Source organism: Bicyclus anynana, chromosome 14 (genome assembly GCF_947172395.1).
Source record: "Bicyclus anynana chromosome 14, ilBicAnyn1.1, whole genome shotgun sequence".
Lineage (NCBI taxonomy): Eukaryota > Metazoa > Arthropoda > Insecta > Lepidoptera > Nymphalidae > Bicyclus > Bicyclus anynana.
This window is the reverse complement of record NC_069096.1, coordinates 4,730,593-4,749,828: the sequence shown is the minus strand read 5'-3', so window position 1 is coordinate 4,749,828 and position 19,236 is coordinate 4,730,593. Positions and strand designations below refer to the sequence as shown.

The following is a 19,236-nucleotide window of genomic DNA, read 5'->3' as shown; positions in this document are numbered from 1 at the left end:
CCATCTGGACGTCCATCGGCTGATATGATTATCCATTGTACACATGACAATTGAAAAAAAATACAAATTGAACAAGAAAGAGACACTGTAAAATATTTTTCCTTTCCTTACTCAATTAAATTATAAATCATAAATTGAATTGTTTATAAAACAGTCAACAATAATATTATAACCTCTTTTAACTTTTGAAAAGTGTTCATACAAATGTAACGTGTTTTTTGTGTAATTTACATCAGGCTGTCGATTATGCTACAATGTTACTTAGTAGAGTAACGGTACCTTCAAGCATGGGAGCGTGTTAATATTAATTTATTATGGCTGTTAAACTCATATCAACCATGATTGACGTAGCTTATGCGGCGAATTGGAACGCTAAATTACTTCGTCTTGGCGGTACTTCTACTAAAAGGGGATTAAAAACTTATTCATTATATTATTATAAATAACAAAGTACTTATTTTGATAATAGTAAGTCCAATTTATATACATTACCCAATCACTCACGCACAAGTAGGTAGTGATCGGGTACCGGAGATTTGATCATTCGCGATCGTCACAGGTCTATACGTTATAATTTGAAGTTTATTAATATTGCAACTGAGTTCTATGTATGCAACAAGATTACTGAAAGAATATCTTTTCCTCTATAATTACTTTCAATGTAAAACACTTGTTATTATGAATTAAGATAAGTTCTATAGTTATTAAAACATTCTAGAAATACTTTTGAATGTGGGAGTAAGTATTAAACTGATAAATAGGTAGGTACGACATAAAATAGCGAACAAGGTCACACGACCTGTGAGTCGGTAAGTCGCAGTCTGCCTCGACTCAAGGTCGTTTTTGTGTATAAACAACAAACTACGATCAAAATGATCGCGCGTAGGTGACTAAGCGCTGCCTAATAACCTCGGAAAACCAACACAAAAAATAAAACAATACAACACGTTTAAATTAAATAACATTTATTCACCTTAAATTAAATTAATTACAGTCATTTGAGTACCCCGAAATGATACAATAACGTAATATAATCTACCTAGGAATTAGTAACACAGTGGTTCGAGCTCTATAACAAGCCCAGAGAGTTGAGATCAAGTCATTGGAACGGTGTTGGTTGAAAATAGATTCTCATCGGTGTGCACCGGTGCGGTTACGAAGCGCGCTCCGCCACCTCATTCTTCCATTGTAGTGTCCGTAGTAGAAGCCTTGCGTTAGCAAAAACCGCTTCGGCTGTTCCACTGATCTCATCGGCGAGCGACCCGTGCGTTCTTCGGGTATACGCCATAATATCCTCCGTTCGCTCGGCATTAAATCAGCGTCCCATTCACAAGCCATAGTCGTTTCAAATTCAAAAGAGCATCTAATTCTTACTCACGACCTTTTTATTGTTCTCTGTGTTCGCCAACTTCTTAACGATCTTTCTCGAATGTCCGGACGGGTCGAAGTGGTTGGTGTGTTCACTGACCTCCTTCTTCGTGCGCTGTTTGCCGCTGTGACTGGAGAAAATGTGCTTGTCGTGCTCGAAGTTGTAGTAATCGTACTCGTCAAAGAAAGCCTCAGACATATTTCTGACTAGATTTAATGAATTCACTGAGAAAAAACTCGTTGCTTATTCGCGGTGACTGCGGTCACTGTTGTATTTTGTTTCACAAAATGTTTCGCTCCACGTTCTACGGTCCGTATATATAGAGCCGTCTCGAGACACGTCAGTGACCGCATGCGCGTCGATAAAATTCTCGAGTTGCGATTGGTTGGCCGCCGCCGTCGGAGCTGCGGCTTCGACCCGGTTATGAAGGATGTTTGTTTGTATACAGAACGTTCTTTGTGTGAGTAAGCCGGTTTGGGATGCCGTTGTAAAATAGTAAAACTACTGTTTATCGCCAACGTAATACGGACACATATTTTACCCTACCTAACTAAATATTATTAGGTATTAATCTTAAACAAACCTACTTGTTTATCTATCAAAAGAAGGTCACGTATTATTGAGAATGTTCCCCACTATATTATTGAATAACATAGTTGTATTCCTAATAATTTCGAGACTTTTCTGTCGCAGGGTTGCCCTACATTTTTGGTTATAGTATTTAAACCGTAAAAGTATAGATACTTTTTCGGCTTGAATACATATCAGCTTATTAATTTATGGTTCTTTTCTTTAAAGGTTATGTTCAGAATATTAAATGTAGGTATAGAAAAAACTCGTGTTTATTTGTCCGTTTATTTGGTAGAATATATATATGCCTATGTAATGTACTAGAATATTCTGTATGTATGTATATAATTTTTTTTACTCACCTAATTATTACATGGAATACTAAAATGTAAGGTACGGAAAAAATGTGTTAGCTAAAGCATGTGCTACTTTTCTTTATTTGTTGAAATTAATACTAATAGTTGTTGGTATTCGTTTTACCAGCAAATTGGCAATATTTATTATTGTAGCAACATTGCTGATATTGTCAATGTGAGTTATATTTGTCTGCGTATGTGTGCGTTAAACTGAAGCCATAACAAAGGCAAAAACATCAAGCAACGATAACACAATGTTTTGTATTCGTATAATTCGATATTCGTTCTGCATACCTATTACCTACTTATAAGTTTTAAAGGTTTTAAATGAAATCATTAAATTCTAGCGTAAATAATTATTTGAAACAGTTTTATAATCATCATCATAATTATCAGCCGATGGACGTCCACGGCTATAGGCCTCTTACCTTTTTTAATATAAAATAGGCATTTTTAAGAATATTGCCGAAATTAAATATCACGTGTCTCAATCGGTGAAGGAAAACATCGTGAGGAAACCTGCATACCAGAGAATTATCTTAATTCTCTGCGTGTGTGAAGTCTGCCAATCCGCATTGGGCCAGCGTGGTGGACTATTGGCCTTGCCTCTCTCATTCTGAGAGGAGACTCGAGCTCAGCAGTGAGCCGAATATGGGTTGATGACACACACACCTACATACACACAGATCGAATACAGAACCTCTTTTTTGTAATCCTTCACAGATTTATGTGGCGGTTGTAGAAATAATAACGAAGATAAAAAATTAAGTCTTTCATTTTCAAAAATCATCGTCATAGTACAATTACTCACACAAATCTTAATCAATCTGAAACCCTTATTTTCAGTACCTGGACCTGTGTTAGGTAATGAAAAAAACCACAACCCTAGATAAACCCTAAAAAAATATGTACCTACCTAGATCTTAGCTTTTAAACTCGTTTTTTGAATTAAAAAAAAATCATCAACCTACTCCTACATGCATAATAATTTATAACAGGCAACCTGAACTTAATTGAATAACTGTATCTTGGGTATACAGCTGAATATTTAAGTTAAAGTACCTAATTAGGTACATATTTGTAGTTATCCATACATTTACGAATTAGTAGGTATCTACTTAACTACATAATGTCAGCCAAGTGTCAGCCACTGACCATCCATAAGTTCATGAGTTTCAAGTCAAGTCAAGTCAATATTCATTTCTTTCAATTAGTTTACCTGACCTTTCGAATAGTATGGTGATAATAATTAGTAGAAAATTTAAAATTAAATTTTCGAGGGTTCCAAAGCGCCTCCGAGAAGATCCCACTCAGCCAGGTTTTTTTTTTAGCTTATCACCATTTAACAATAGGAAGGCAGCGCTAACAGCAAGACATCCGATTAAATTGATCGGGTGCTGGTAGCGATCTGCATGATGTCAAGGTCTAGTTATTAGATGGATAATGGCTAACATAGAGTAAGTATTAATATTCGTAAATGCAAGTCTGTCTGTTGCTTTTTCACAACCGCAGAAACGACATGAATTTTAGGGCGGTTTAGCAGAAAATAGGTTAAACCTTACCCAAAAAAAAAATAACATACATACAGCCGAACGTAGAACCTCCTCCTTTTTGGAAGTCGGTTAAAATATAAAAGTTACAAATAATCATGTTAATTATTTGCTTACTCAATACCTTTTTACTTCATTTTCATTTAACTGTTTCACAAATGAATATAGCATAATTTTGTCTCCTATTGCGAAATGTTCATTTGCGCAATAATAATTAAATACCAAACCATAATAATTGTTGCTGCGTCACGCATCATGAAATATATGGATACTGAGAAAAATAATTCCTAAATCAAAGTGACTCACACAATAGATACGGTCTACAGTGTCATAAAAACTGAGATTACGCGATTGAAATTCAATAACCAGTTCTTGAAACATTATGATACAGTAGGTAGGTACCTCCACACTTTCGCCGAGCGACGATATACGTCGCAAATGTCGCTTCGAGAAAAATTATTGGTACAATCATCATCATCGTCGTCCTCTATTGATGTATGTTTTTATGCAGGGCTGGCCCGTCCATACGGCGTACGGAGCAGTCGCTCCAGGCGCCAAATCATAGAGAAAATAAATAATAATCCTAGTCAACCGTAGACGGCACTGCGCCTGATTTTCAATTGGTCACCCCAGAGTATGGTCGAGATCTTCGCGTTCCATTCTTACTTTACACTAATAGTTTGGTATATGTATCCCCATATTATTAGGGGCAAACAGGTGAGGCGCCATAATTGGATCTCGCTCCATTTTAAAATTTACTTCGGCTGCTGTTTTTATGTGAGAGGAGTTGGTCGTTTTATTTCGTTCTTATTCATAGAAGGATTCAGCCGTGTAGTTCCCATATCAAAAACAAACCTCAAAGCTAAAGACACTGTCAAAGCTCAAAAAGTAGGTGAGTTTGTGAGAACTACCTCTTTAGAATATTAGTATTGAAGTATTGATTATTATTTATTTTTTTAATTATTACTTATCTATTTAGAAATTAGTATTTTTTCAGAGCAGGTATACAACGTTTTTAGTGTTAGTGACAGGAACATCACAATATGATGATGGCAATAAAGTGATGATGATGGCAATTCTGCATAAAACCAAGGCACAAAATAAGTACATATTATGTACAAGTACTAGGTCCGTTTGAAACCCTTGTAACTTTAATTCCAAGTTTCCGACTTCTAGAAACATCTTCGCCTCTTCTATAGTTTGCATTGGTTTAAAGAATTTGCAAAACAGACAGCAACAACACCATGACCATGACCACCATGACCATTACCACACTATAATGGTACAACCACTAACAAATAGATGAGGAATCTATCATAACTTTGCGTTTATATTTGGCTTCTGTGTCCCATATAACATTTTGATAGGTATATTTAAAACTCTTAGTTTGCGAATCAGAGCTGTTAAATATAGATAATCGTAAACCCTTTTTATCGTATGTACCTAGCCTACCTACCGCGATTAGCGATTAGATTAGATTTAATAGGTACCTACCTAATCACAATAATAACAGGTTATGTCTAGTAGGTATATAACAATTGTTATATCAGAAATTATTTCCATCCGAACTAGAAAAGGCATAGATAGACCTACCTATTTAACGAATTGGATTATCGAATCTTTATCAAATAGGTACTGGCAGATAAAAACTTTTTTGTCACGTAAATTTTCAAACCAATATGCTTATTCGATCTATTTGTTTAGATGCAAGGATGCCATATACAGCTTAGATCTATTTTAGAATTATTGTATAGGACATGCCTCGCTGGACGTTACTTTTCTGACAAAATATATGATCAACGATCTAATGCAATTATAAAAACTGTCCCTATATCGATGTTTCGTAGTTGTTATCGTGTTCGTCAGCTAAAGAGCTGCGTAAAAATACCTAAATAAATAATTTTTGTGTACTTGAATGATGTAAGAAACGAGCAAGAACTTCTAGTTCAGTATAAGATATATACCAAATAAAACTCGTTTTCCTCAGAAAATGACGTGAATTTGGGTGCGATACTGGTCCCTCTATAATTGGTCTGAGGATATACAGCTACCTACGTCAAAGACATAAGTCGTTCAGTGGTAAGGTGGCGAAACACATGCCTTTCAATAAAATAAAAAATCTTGGCAACAGTATACACAGTTTACATAAAATAGAATATTTAGGTCTGCCGTAAATAGTTAGGTAATAAACGATAATCTTTATCGTCTTACTATTTCATGCAGATTAATTTTCCACCTATTAATCGAAGTCGGCCAATAGAACGCACTTCATTGATTTTAAATTAGAATAAATGAATTAGCCGTTCAACTAGTTCCCGTTCCCGTTCCCGCGAGAATACGGGAAAAAAATACAGTCTGACATTCACATAAAACGTCCCTTTCTAGTGGTCAAATAATTTTCAAAATCGGTTCAGTACTCGCAGATACCACAACACAAACTTTACCTCTATTACATATTAATATTAATAAGTATGAGAGCCGTGATAGTGGATTTATTATCTCTGCCTTCTATTCGGAGGACATAAATTCGAATACACCTCTAACTTTTCAGTTATGTGTATTTTAAGAAATTAAATATCTCGTGTCTCAAACGGTGAAGAAAAACATCGTAAGGAAACCTGCTTATGTACCGGAGAATTTTCATATTTCTCTACGTGTTTAAATTTGCCAGTTGGGCCAGCATGGTGGACTATTGATCTTACCCCTCTCATTCTGAGAGGAGACTCGCGCTCAGCAGTGAACCGAATATGGATTGATAATGAATATTAGCATTCCCCTATTTAGTACCTAGGTAGGTGCGTAAAAATCGCAAGCAAACAAACCTTGCCCAGTTATTTTGGACATATCACACGCTGTAACGAAAACTTGGAGAAAATTATTGTGGTGGGAAATGTGGAAGGCAAACGGCCACGAGGTAGATCTCCAACCCGATGGTTGGATCTTCTCAAGGAAACAGGAGCCCGCACCTTTTACAGTGCCGTCCAAATGGCCAGCAACCGTACTCGATGGAAGAGCATTGTATACCAAAAGATGACTCGCCATAGTGGTCACGATCCTCAGTCATGAGGGACCGGCTGGAGAGAGAGAAAGAGACAGAGAGAGAGAGAGAGAAACAAACCTTCCTATCTCCGAGCAGTGAGGCGCATCTGTGCACACAGCTGCTCTCTTGAACACATGCAACCATGATGGAGACGGCGGCAGAGGATGCACCGGATCCGCTGGCTCAGCGAGTCTCCACGCGTTGTAGTCCGCTTTGCCTATCAGGTACCCGCTTAACGCTGATACCAATACTAAAATGACTAGTACCGATATTATTACTTTAGTCCTCAATTTGTAGGGCCTGAAACAAATGAAACATAGGTTAAGAACATATTCATCGTAGGTATGCTTATTTACGAGTACGAGTGGAGGTTATAGCCTTGTGGATATGACTTTTGCCTTCGAGTCCAAGATCGTAGGTACGAATCCGGAACCGGGAATGCAAATCCAACTTTTCAGTTTTTTATTTACCGTAAAATTGTAAACCCGTTTGATGCGATGCGTCCGATATTCCATTATATGTATATATCATGTATCATCTATGTATATGATCATTTATGCATTAACTTGCTCTCCGAGGCCAAGGTAGGGGGTTCTAAATTGTATACATAATACAATTTAGAACTTCTAAACTCTGAGTTACTGAAATTTTTTTTAATGAACCCAGGATTGGTAGCCGCAAGCCCGCGGCATATATTATAGACTTACGAGACTTTTTTTTTTAATTTAATTGTTAGGGAAAATAAGACATTTTAGTCAAAGGTTAGATACAAGCGATTCATGTTTACTCAGGTGTCTGTAATAATAATATTATTCTATGATTCAGGTTGAGAGCGCCATCTAGTATCGAATAGCAAGCAAACGCTGCTAAAATATGCCGTTTGCTGTTCCAGTAATTTCTACGTTCGTGCTTCCTTTAGGCTTTATCTACCAATCTTTTAATTGGATTTTTATGCTTGTACTTTTATACATTCGGGTTCTTACTGTTAGGTTTGTAATAATTTACTTAGTATTAATTTATTTTGATAACTATATGAAATTGTCACAATTATTGCCGGTTTAATAGCAATTTTATTTATACTAATTGTGTGTGTCTACTTGAGTACTTTACCTATAAATTGCCTACTTTCGTGATTTTTTGTTTGCGTATGTATTTATGCATATCAATTTTGTTATTGCTTGAATTTATGTTTATGTGGCAGGTATTATGTAGGTATCCCAAACCAAACAAAATATCAATACTGTCACCACATACGTAGGTAATATTGCTAAGTATCTTAATAACTCAATTTGTAACCTCAATAGCTCAACGGTAAGAGCGGTCGGACTCATCACCGAGGGGTGGCGGTTCGATCCCCGCCCCGTTGGTCTATTGTCGTACCCACTCCTAACACAGTCTTTCTAACTGGAGGGGAATGGGAATATTGGTCATATTTAAAAAGATATGGCAAATATTCTTTAAAAAAAACTAAATGTGTCGGCCCAGTTCATTAAAATAATGCAAAGAATATGAGAAATCAAAAACTTGAAATTATAATTCAGAGATTTCCAAGCGTGCCTTAGTTGTGCAATATTATATTTGAAGCCTATATACCTACCTAATATTAGGTACTACTACCTAGGTTTAATTCCTGTACGCTTATGTTTGACCTCTAATAAACCTTTAACCATGGCCTTTAACTTTTCAACTGACGTGTCCATGATTTACTTTGATTGCTTGTTATTTTGATAACATTAAACACATTTAATTATTATTAAATTTAATAGTGGTGATATTCGTTAATACTTCAAAGAAAGAGTAAGACAAGATGTATCTCATAAGGAACTAAGTTTTTTGTACAAGCTTGTGTTTGACCTCTAATAAACCTCTAATTTATTGAGGGACTTCCCCTTAATCTAATAAAATATTTTAAAAAGAACGCATGAGTTGTTAATTGCATATATTTATCAAGGTAGGTACTTATGCACCTACCTATAAAATAATTTATACCAGTTAAAATTCCTTAAACACGTTTGAAGTCAAATCTGCCTGTTTGTCTTTGCCGTAGATTATAATTTTAATTTTAAAGGTTTTACAAAAATGAAGAGTCAACGAGCAGCGTTAAAATATTTAATTTCTAAAAATGCACACAATTTTTCAGTTGTGTGCTTTTTAAGAAATTAAATAGGTATTACGTGTCTCAAACGGTGAAGGAAAACATCGTGAGGAAACCTGCATACCAGAGGATTCTCTTAATTCTGTGCGTGTGTGAAGTCTGCCAATCTTCATTGGGCCAGCGTGGTGGACTATTGTCCAACTGAGAGAAGACTTGAGCTCAGCAGTGAGCCGGATATGGGTTGATAATGATAATAATGAGCAGCGTTATTTGAAGGATCAAGTTCAAGGTACCTACTTAAGGGTTTTTCTAAATTCTAAGGTAGGCGTAACACCTATGTAGGTACCTATTACAATCGTTATAATTATCTTAATCTATACTGAGATGGCTCTAATTGTCGAATCATGTAATGAATTGGCATACAAGCATAGGATCTGTTACTCACTTTTCCGGGTAATCATTCTCATCAGTGCTGAAATTGCCCTGCAATATGGCGAACCTGTTTATGGGAGACACCAAGCGTATAGTGTCCATCGGAATGTCATCCACATGGTTGCTTATAAAATGCCGCCTATGTAGGCCGCTTCTCAAAGAATTGTCCATGTTTTTGTTCTTATCACTTCAGTTTCTGACAGTTCAACTTGGCAATAACAACATAACCTATACACATGTTCGAAACACCGCTCTATTGGTGCAATTTTAAATGTATTGGCAAGTATTTTTACACATTTTGCACTGGAATAACGTAACAATAACACTGTAGAACGTCAAATACGTAGAAAACGTAAGTTGTGGTTGTATGCAGTGAATTTGGTTGCGGGCTAGCAAAATCGATATGAAGAACAGCTGTTCGTACCTGTACACTTAGTACAGCTAGGTTTACTCGCGTTTGCGTTAGATGGCGTTGTTCAAAAATGTTACATTCTATAAAATTCTTTTTGAAATTCACATTTTAAAAATAAAATAAAAAGATAACTAAAATTATCGTAAAATAAAAACAGAAGAGCCTTCCTATATTTCATAGCAATTTTTTTTTCAGATATAGCTATGAAACTATTGTCAGGGGCATGCAAAACAATATTGTTAAACGAGTAATTTTTTTGACCTTGATATACCATGTTAAGCAATTTTTTCACACACAATTTTCGTTCATTTTTTTTTATTGAGAAACAATACAATATAAGCAACTCAAGCTAACTTATCCTAATAACTATACAAATCATGCCCTCGTAGAATGGTGGCAAGAATACTGGCTGCATTTCCACGATGGACAGACAGGCTGATCCTTTGCGCAAAAAATGAGCCAGCCCTTCTGTCACCAGTCGAGGCAACTATTTGTTGAAATTGTATTTGGAAATTAATTTAAGTACCACTTAACTATTAAGGAAACTAATCCGAGCCTCGGAGAGCACGTAAATAAAAATAGGCTGTGTGATAATGATAATGATAATGTATTTTTTTTTTGTGCTACTTGTAAGTTAAAAGGTTTAGTGCATTTAAATAAATTAAATATCACGTGTTTCAAACGGTGAAGAAAAAACATCGCGAGGAAACCTGCATACCTGCGATATTTCTTAATTATCTTTGTGTGTGAAGTCTGCCAATCCCAAATCAAAAGCCAATCAGCCAAAGTGGTGGACTATTAGCCTCACCTCTCTCATCCTGAGAGGAGACTCGTGCTCAACAGTGAGCCAAATATGGATTGATAGTAATTATTTGTTTCTGTAGCAATCATTAAGGAAGTATCAGACATTTTAAAATTTAAACTGTCGTTAGTGTTATTTATATTAATTTATTATAAAACACGGCCAAACCTCAAGTGATACAACTTCGAAGTCGGGGCCCTTAGAGTTTCGACCGTGCCGCGTTGCAATAACCAGCTCATGACTAAGGGCCCCGTAACTAGTCTAGAATTTTAATAATGACCGGGATTAACTCAACTGGTATGTAACACAATTTTTCCAACTGATAGATTTCTTTGAAAGACGAAAACACAATAACTTCTTAGCTACGATCGCTAACGCTTCGAAAACTAAACTAATATGGGAATGACAGATCTTTATCTCGTGACCTGTCGATAGCAAATGTCATTAAAAAATATCAAATTTAATTTTTTTATAATTTATTTTATTAAATTATAAAATTATTTCAATTTTAAATTAAATGTTTTTCTAAAAAAACAAGAATTATTTAAAAACGATTAACATTTCATTTCATACATCTTTCTAGTTTTCGAAGCGTTAGCGATTGTAGAAAGAGAATCGACGTGCCACTTGGCTAGGGGTTTCGGCTATGATCATGCCATGGGATCTTAGAAGAATGTGAAATCTTTATGAAGCAGCGCCATCTACATCCTAGATTTAAGATTCCAGGATAGTAAATTAAATTATTTATGGTGTGTCTGTATTATAATGTTTTTAGAGACCTAAACCGTGTAAGTACGAAAAAATAACCGAAAAAAAATATTTATCCTTTTAACTTTGACCCATAATAGGAAGAATGTTTCCAATAATACACTGTAATCTTTGCCTATGATGCTCACAGGTTGATCCGTAGAAATTGGACCTCAGGCGGTCTCTTAAAATAGATTTTAATAATTTTGTTACGTATTGATCGACTTTGTTGTTGGTCTTTCTTTGTCTTCATTAGTAAATTGTACGTTTATAGCAAAAGGCGAACGAGTTTGTTAATCTCATGGCTTCTCTGAGGCCATTTTACAATGTAAAAGTGATAGACAACATGTGATTAAATCCATGAACTTGTAGAACTATTTCATCAATATCATTGACGCCTCAATAGCTCAAATATCAGAGAGTAGATTCAACATCGAGGGTGGCGGTTCGAGACCCGCCCTGCTGGTATATTGAAGCTACTACTATCTAATACAGTTTTTTCCGACTAGTTGGAGGGAAATGGGAATATTTATCATATTTTAAAGATATTGCAAATATTTTTATTAAAAAAAAAATTAGGCCTTCCTCTCTGGTGAAGAGAGAGAGAGTCTCTCAGGAGTGGGTACCACAATAATAATAATAAACGGGCGGAGATCGAACCTATGTCCTCTCGGTGTTGAGGCCGGCTTTGACCTTAGATCTAGTGAAGCTTTATTTGTAAAACTAGCGGATGCCCACGACTTCCTCCGCGTGGAATTCAGTTTATCACAAATCCCGCGGTAACCATGATTATTCCGGGATGAAAAGTCCATGTGCCTATGTTTTAATCCAGAGTAAAATCGTATTTTCATTCGAAATTTCAGCCAAATCGGTTTACTAGTAGCGGCGTTATAGAGTAACAAACATCCTTAAATACTTTCGCGTTCATAATAGTAGTAGGATAAACTTAAAAGTAAGTTACTCACAATATAATATGTAAAGATCTCAAGTAAATAAGGCACATAGGTATGCTATAGTAGACTACTTGTTACATGGCACAGTTTTCAAGTTTTCAGTACCAGTACATATATTAAACGTTACACTACGGAACGAAATGACATTTTAAATGGGTTATCGTTAGATTCGCTATTTCGATCCGCTTATTACTGAAAAAATGGAAATATTATCGAGCGAAGTTACACGTAAACATATATTGAAATAAGTAGTTTTTTTTATTCAATGGTGAATTGCGCTTAACTGCGATCGCACATGCTGGTAAGTGACAATAAGCAACTCACTTACATTATAGAGGCAACTTATAAATATTTTTTATAGGTATAATTAGTTTTTATAAGGCTAATAAAGTCTGATCATCTTTCATCTTATACCTACCGTACTGTTTTTTCTTATTGAAATATATAATACTAGCGGACGCCCGCGACTTCGTCCGCGTAAAAATTGATGTAAACTTCTCTACTTCTACCTTACCCTGCTCGTAAACCTACCCAACCCTACCCTACCCTACCCTACCCCTACCTTACTTCTACCCTACCGCTAACGCTAACCCTTCCCTCGCCCCACCTTACCCTACCCTAACCCTACCCGTAACCTATCCATACCCTATCCTACCCTACCCCTAATCTACCCCTACCCTACCCTACCCCTAATCTACCCCTACCCTAACCCTACCTTACTCCTACCCTACCGCTAACCCTAACCCTTCCCTACCCCTACCTTATCCCTACCCTACCCGTACCCTACCCCTACCCTACCCCTATCCTACTCCTCCCCTACCCTATACGTTCCATATCCTTCCCCTACCTCTACCTTGCCCCTACCCTACACTACCCCTACCTTATCCGTACCCTACCCTACCCTACCCTACACTTTCCCTAAATTACCCCTACCCTACCTCTATCCTACCCCTTCCCTACCTCTATCCTATCCCTACCCTCAGCAAAATTGGTCCAGCCTTTTGTGCGTGGTGCAATGACCAAAAGACTATAATTTCCCAAGCGACTTCTATGCTAATACTATAAAGAGGTAAAGTTTGTGTGGTTGTCGGGGGTAATCTCTGGATCTACTGAACCGATTTGGAACATTCGTTTACCAATAGAAAGCTACATTATTTGCGAGTGTCATAGGCTATGTTTGGTCCTCATATTCACACTGGAACAGGAACCACGTAATTGAAACCGCGGGGTGTCATATAGCGGCATTATTGCGACTTTCAGAAATTTTGTATTATCTCCGAAACTATATAACTAATTAACATACTGTAAAAGGCAAATCTTATCTCTATAATATCCTTGTGATTATTAAATAATTTATTTTGATAAGGATTTAAGTTTAGTTGTGTAAATAATGACGTAAACCTTAGTTTAAAATTTAAATAATTTATTAAAGTACTAAAGGTACTATATCTGCTAAAATATAAAAGATAGATATATGGTGTCGCGGACTTTTTTGTAGAACTTTTAAAGGTTCAAAAAGCCTCCATACATTTATTTCAGTTATACGCAATGGTTGAGGCAGCGCATGCGAATAAGTAAGTTTTCGGTCTGACCTGTAAGAGAAAACCCGCGATATCTCAGTAGTTATATATGATAGAAATATAAAATATAGCCTATAGCACTCCCCGATAACGTAGCATTCTACTGGTGAAAGAATTTTTAAAATCGGTCCAGTAGTTCCGAAGATTACCCCATTTCAAAAAATTGTTACAAACTTACAAACTTACAAACTTTACCTCTTTATAATATTAGTATAGATTGAAATTTTAAATATTTTCTAAGATGCCACCAAGATGCAAATTTAAAAGTGTGGGTAGGTATTAAGTAGAAAGTCCTTTAACAAACTTTTCTCCTCAAATTTTTCGTTTGTAATTAAATATTAGAAAGCGATTTTAAATTTTTTGTATGTAAGTACAAGTATGTTAAGTTATTCCAAATTATTTCAGGTTATGCATAAAATGTGTAAAAAATATGAAATTATGAAATAAATTCGATATCAACAAATGTGATAATGGAAAGAAACTGGAAAGATAATGGACCGATTTTCATCCCGCTTTTTCGAATAGACAAAATCGGATGTAAAGAAAAAAGTTCAAGGGTAAAGAAAGTATTGGGTAAGTATTAAATCTACAGGGTGATTCGGTCTTTAGTGCGGATATTTTTTTTCGTGGTTCTGTATCATTAATAGAATATAAATCTACAAACAGTTCGATACATTTTATGTAATTTTTTTTTTTAATTTATGTCTCTAAAATAACAAAATAATGTACATATTATTACTAAACAAGATATATTCAGCTTAAAAGTGATCTGGTGACGTCCTTTAGGTATCAAACGAAAATAAAATAAACGCACAATAGAGTGACCCTAAAATTCTGTTCAAAAGTAAATAACTTTAGCTAACGATAATTTTGTTATTTTTGAGTTAAAAAAAAAAAGAAAAAATACGTGATCATTAAATTTTGTTTATGAACAAAATATAAAAATATCCGCACTAAAAAAATTTTCTTCCTGTATTTAAATCTACATTAAGACTACTGACTGACGATTGATTGTATTAAAATTGTATGCACATGTTTATTATCGGTGACAATCTATATCTATACTAATATTATAAAGCTGAAGAGTTTGATTGTTTGTTTGTATGTTTGTTTGTTTGATTGAACGCGCTAATCTCAGGTACTACTGGTCCGATTTGAAAAATTCTTTCAGTGTTAGATAGCCCATTTATCGAGGAAGGCTATATATTATCCCCGTATTCCTACGGGAATGGGAACCACGCGGGTGAAACCGCGCGGCGTCAGCTAGTGTAATAATAATATTGTATCATGGAGCTACGATGGAGTCGGAATTGGTTAAAGGAACTCCTAAAGTGAACAAGATAAAGCTTCCGAGTTAAGACTTATTATTCTCACTCTGGTGAGCTACATATTTGATTATATTATTTGTAATTAAAAAAGCTTATTGTAATAAATATTACCAGCAGGGATGATGACAGTTTTTAAAATTGTATATAAATTAAGAGTATGCTAATAGTAAAGCAATTTTGTAGAAATAACAGAGTATCTACGATCATTACTTTCGGAGCTACAGGGATTTAAAGGGTCAGATTTGAGGCGCTGCCGCGGATTCCTGAAAAATGCCCCATACAAAATGGTACGAACTAATGACGTCGTAGGTACATAATGATCGTTGGATTTGTATGGACGTTCAAACAAAATTACCAATATCTTTGTTATTTGTGCGTTTATGTTTATAGTTCATATATTAAAAACGTCACATTTAATGTAATGAAGCTAAAACTGTATGAATTTTCATCTAATTACGATAAAAGATTTTTAATAGATATTGTAATTTTATAATCTTATTTATTTTGCAAATATCCATACAATCTTTGCTTTTTATATATAAATTAGTAAACAATGACCTTATTTACCCGAGTGTATCATAAAAATCAATTTTCAAACCTAGTCATCATCCCCTAAAATTAATCTTTTTTTCGAGCAAATGCATGACTTTAACCTCACTTTCTTAGTGGAGTAAGTGTGCTAACCTGTTGCGATCCGTGTCCGGCAATCTTATCAACACATGACGGTTCCTCCTCTTGGCACTGTTGACACTTCCCGGTTTTTTCAACGAACTCCCGGGCAACAGTTCCCGGTCGCACATCACTGGTACACTGAATCACTGCGCGACAAACATCTAACCTTCCCTAAAGGAAGTCGGCTTTATAGTGCGGTGTATACAAGCCAACAAATCTGCTCAAACGACCTCGGACGTCAGCGGCAAAGGCCCGTTCATACATCAAAGTTTATTGCAATTCTTTTAAACTATATAATCTCGCGCATACGTAAGTTGTCGAGACTGTTCGTTGAATGAAATGACGGCTGTTAAGGTAAGTCATGGTCCTACGTCATTGACGTCTTGACTAACTAGATACGACTGGTTTTTGTAATTACTTATAACTACTTGAGGGAAGCACGCTTTCGAAAATCGATTATTTCCCTTGTGCATTAAATTATTGTTGGAGATTGCAATTGCATCTCTTTGCTGTTACGTAAAAACCTCCAAGTACTTACAAATTATGCTTGAAATGTTTTGAATTTCGTCCTCGGTTTCGATATTTCGTCATCAGTTTCGGCTATTGCATTTCAATATTTATCGAAAATTGCTCTAATTATAATTGATTATGCCCGCAATTTTTGTGCAATCAAAGTTTTGATTTTTTGATTTTACAAGAAATCTGTCACAGTGATTTACATGAAGAGATGTATTTAGTTTTTCAAAGGGTCATACACAATAAAAATCAGACTGTGAGGAGAGAGAATTCATAGGTAAAGTTCCTTTCTCAATTTTACAGATTTTTTCATTGATTTATTAATATACAATACTACTTAATCTAACTTATTCTAAAAACTATACAAATCATGCTGGTGGTCAGAATACTGGCTGCATTTACGCGCTGGACATCCAGGTTGATCTTTTGAGCAAAAAATGAACCAGCCCTTCTGTTACCAGGAAAAGAAATTATACCTCACCTCTTATGGATTATGGAAGTCAAACATCGCCGGATGTAATATAATAGGTACATCTTGCAACTTATATGATAATATCTAACTATCTAACTATCAAGGAACTTTGTAAAATACAATAAATCTTCTCGGTAAGATGTACCGTGACCGAACCGGTGATAGTCACAAAACAATCTTGACGTTTCAAAAGTGGCTTGTAAACTAGTAAAATAAACTAATTTGTATTTTAATATAGATTAGCAAAGGTAAGATAAGCTATCTACTCATATTTATTGAAAACGTAAGGTAGCTATTTATTGAAATGAAAAGAAAAAAAAATGTTGACGGTTTCTGTACAATGTACGCGAGCCCTAAGCGTCATTGGCAAATAAACATTAGATACATATTTTTTTTTGTAGTCGTTAGTAATGGAATAACCATTAATAAGAATTTGATACAGTATGCTAAGTAATAAATTGAGTAAACAGAAACACATTAGAATACTCCAAATATGTTATGAATCAATGCAAGTCATTTGGAAATATCGGTGACTAAGTAGATTTTAAATTTAAATAGAAATGACCATAGACAGTGCCTTCGAAGTTTGATTGCATTTTTAAATGTTACATTTTTTCATTTTTTTTTATTCAATGACAAGACTACGATCTCACCGTGATGATGCCGTATAGGTTGCAAGCTGCATGCCGTATAGATGACCTACGGCCTACATGCTTTTTTCCGATAATCCTACAAAAGATATAAATAAGATAGTGTTAGGCGTGGCTCAACAATACACACACCAACCGGAAAGACAGGTAAAACAGAAAATAATATGTTTTATCATCATCTCCTTACCCTTATCCCACTTAAGTGGCGTCGGAAAAATATGTCAATCTTTTCCATTCGTTTCTATTACTCGTCAACTCATCATCCACTCCTTTTACACACATGTCCTCTTTCACACAATCCAACCATCTCTCCTTTGGCCTTCCACTTGCACATTCAACATTTTTCTAGTAAGTAATAATATGTTTTATATCAACAAACATGTGTTAATAATATATATATATATATATATACCTAGGCCACTAGGAAAGTTTTGAGACTAAACGTCTATTAGCTAAAATACATTATTCTAGACGGCGAAACCAATTATATTTTTTTTATAAATAATATTTTTTTCAAGACTTCTTCATACACCACTTGGAATTCGGTAATCGGCATTGGAATAACGCTGCACAATTAGTTAATCTATTATCATTGAGATCAGTCCAAGTCCTAATCTCGCATTATCTGATACAAAATCACAAAGTGCGAGATTAGGACTTTATGAAGGATGCTCAGCAGAATACAGACCAGAGCGGCTTAAAAAATATTGAATTAATTGGGCGTGATGTGCGATGAAGTTGCTTAAGTGCCAATGTGCGAGTTAGGCCGAAGGTTTTACTAGGTTTTAAATCAATTAAGGTATACAACGTACTGCAGCTAAGAGAAGTTGATAGGAACTGGCATGACGGGAAAGGATGGAGGGTCCGCTCACCATCGCGATAGGCTAACCAGCTGAAAGAGGTTTAAAAGACGAATTTCTACATGCTAACAAAAATGGCCACCAACAGAAGCCGGTGGAAAACGTGTACCCACACGAGGTTGAGATCTTACCAGACCACGAACTTCTGAAATGAAGAAACGACTGCAGAGAGAGATACAACTTATGTAGGATTAGGTGCAATCCGGAAGTAAGGTGCATGATATTATCTTCTGTCATCTTTATCGTATCATTGTTTATTGTAAACAATTAATATGATTGTGAAGTGGACACTTGTGTAATAGTTGAGAGCCTGTAATATCCAGACTTTCGTGATTTTATACAAGAAGAAAGTTTGTCTGGACTCCATAGATGTAGTAGTGTTAAAAATAGGTCATAGATTTTGACTTGCATGTCTCTAATTACACCGACAACCACGCCCTCCAGACTGGTACGCAGTAATGCTGTTTCGAGGCAGAAGTATGCAAGTAGGAAATTCTTGATGGAGCGTTGTCACAAAAACCTCTGCTACTTACTTTTTGATAACAAATACTATGACGAATTTCTCTCTTTATAGTGAGTAGGAAAAAAATTAAAATTGTTCCAAGTTATGGTATTTTATTAGTACAATTATCATATCACCTCGTATGTAGGCATGTGAAAGAGAACCAGATCCTTATGTAATGTGAGAAACAGGGCAGTTCACACTTAACGACTAAATGTAAAAAAGATCGTATCGCATCACGACAGCTTAGTGCATTTTGTTTGCTGAGTCTCGCAAGGTTTGGACTTGGCTTTAAACATTTTTTTTAAACTTCTTTAAAATTATAGTGAA

The 19,236-nt window shown here is 35.4% G+C and overlaps 2 protein-coding genes across 4 annotated transcripts in view; both read right to left on the bottom strand.

The window, feature by feature from the left end:
* Positions 1–19,236, bottom strand: part of LOC112050821 (glutathione hydrolase 1 proenzyme) — a 59,011-nt gene that overhangs the window by 23,479 nt on the left and 16,296 nt on the right. Inside the window, exons 1-2 of one of the 3 annotated variants that reach the window (XM_052885506.1) lie at positions 15,919–16,250; positions 6,964–7,185 (exon numbers count right to left, since the gene is read on the bottom strand). In XM_052885506.1, coding sequence (XP_052741466.1) covers positions 6,964–7,185; positions 15,919–16,034 — 338 coding nt within the window. In that variant the 5' untranslated portion in view covers positions 16,035–16,250. Of the gene's footprint in view, positions 1–6,963; positions 7,186–9,425; positions 9,779–15,918; positions 16,251–19,236 lie in introns of those variants that run through there. The other 2 variants (XM_052885505.1, XM_052885507.1) reach the window with 2 other exon arrangements.
* LOC112057189 (nuclear protein 1) lies at positions 949–1,670 on the bottom strand. The gene has a single exon (XM_024097678.2). The coding sequence runs from the start codon at positions 1,565–1,567 to the stop codon at positions 1,364–1,366; it is 204 nt and encodes a 67-aa protein (XP_023953446.1). The 5' UTR covers positions 1,568–1,670; the 3' UTR covers positions 949–1,363.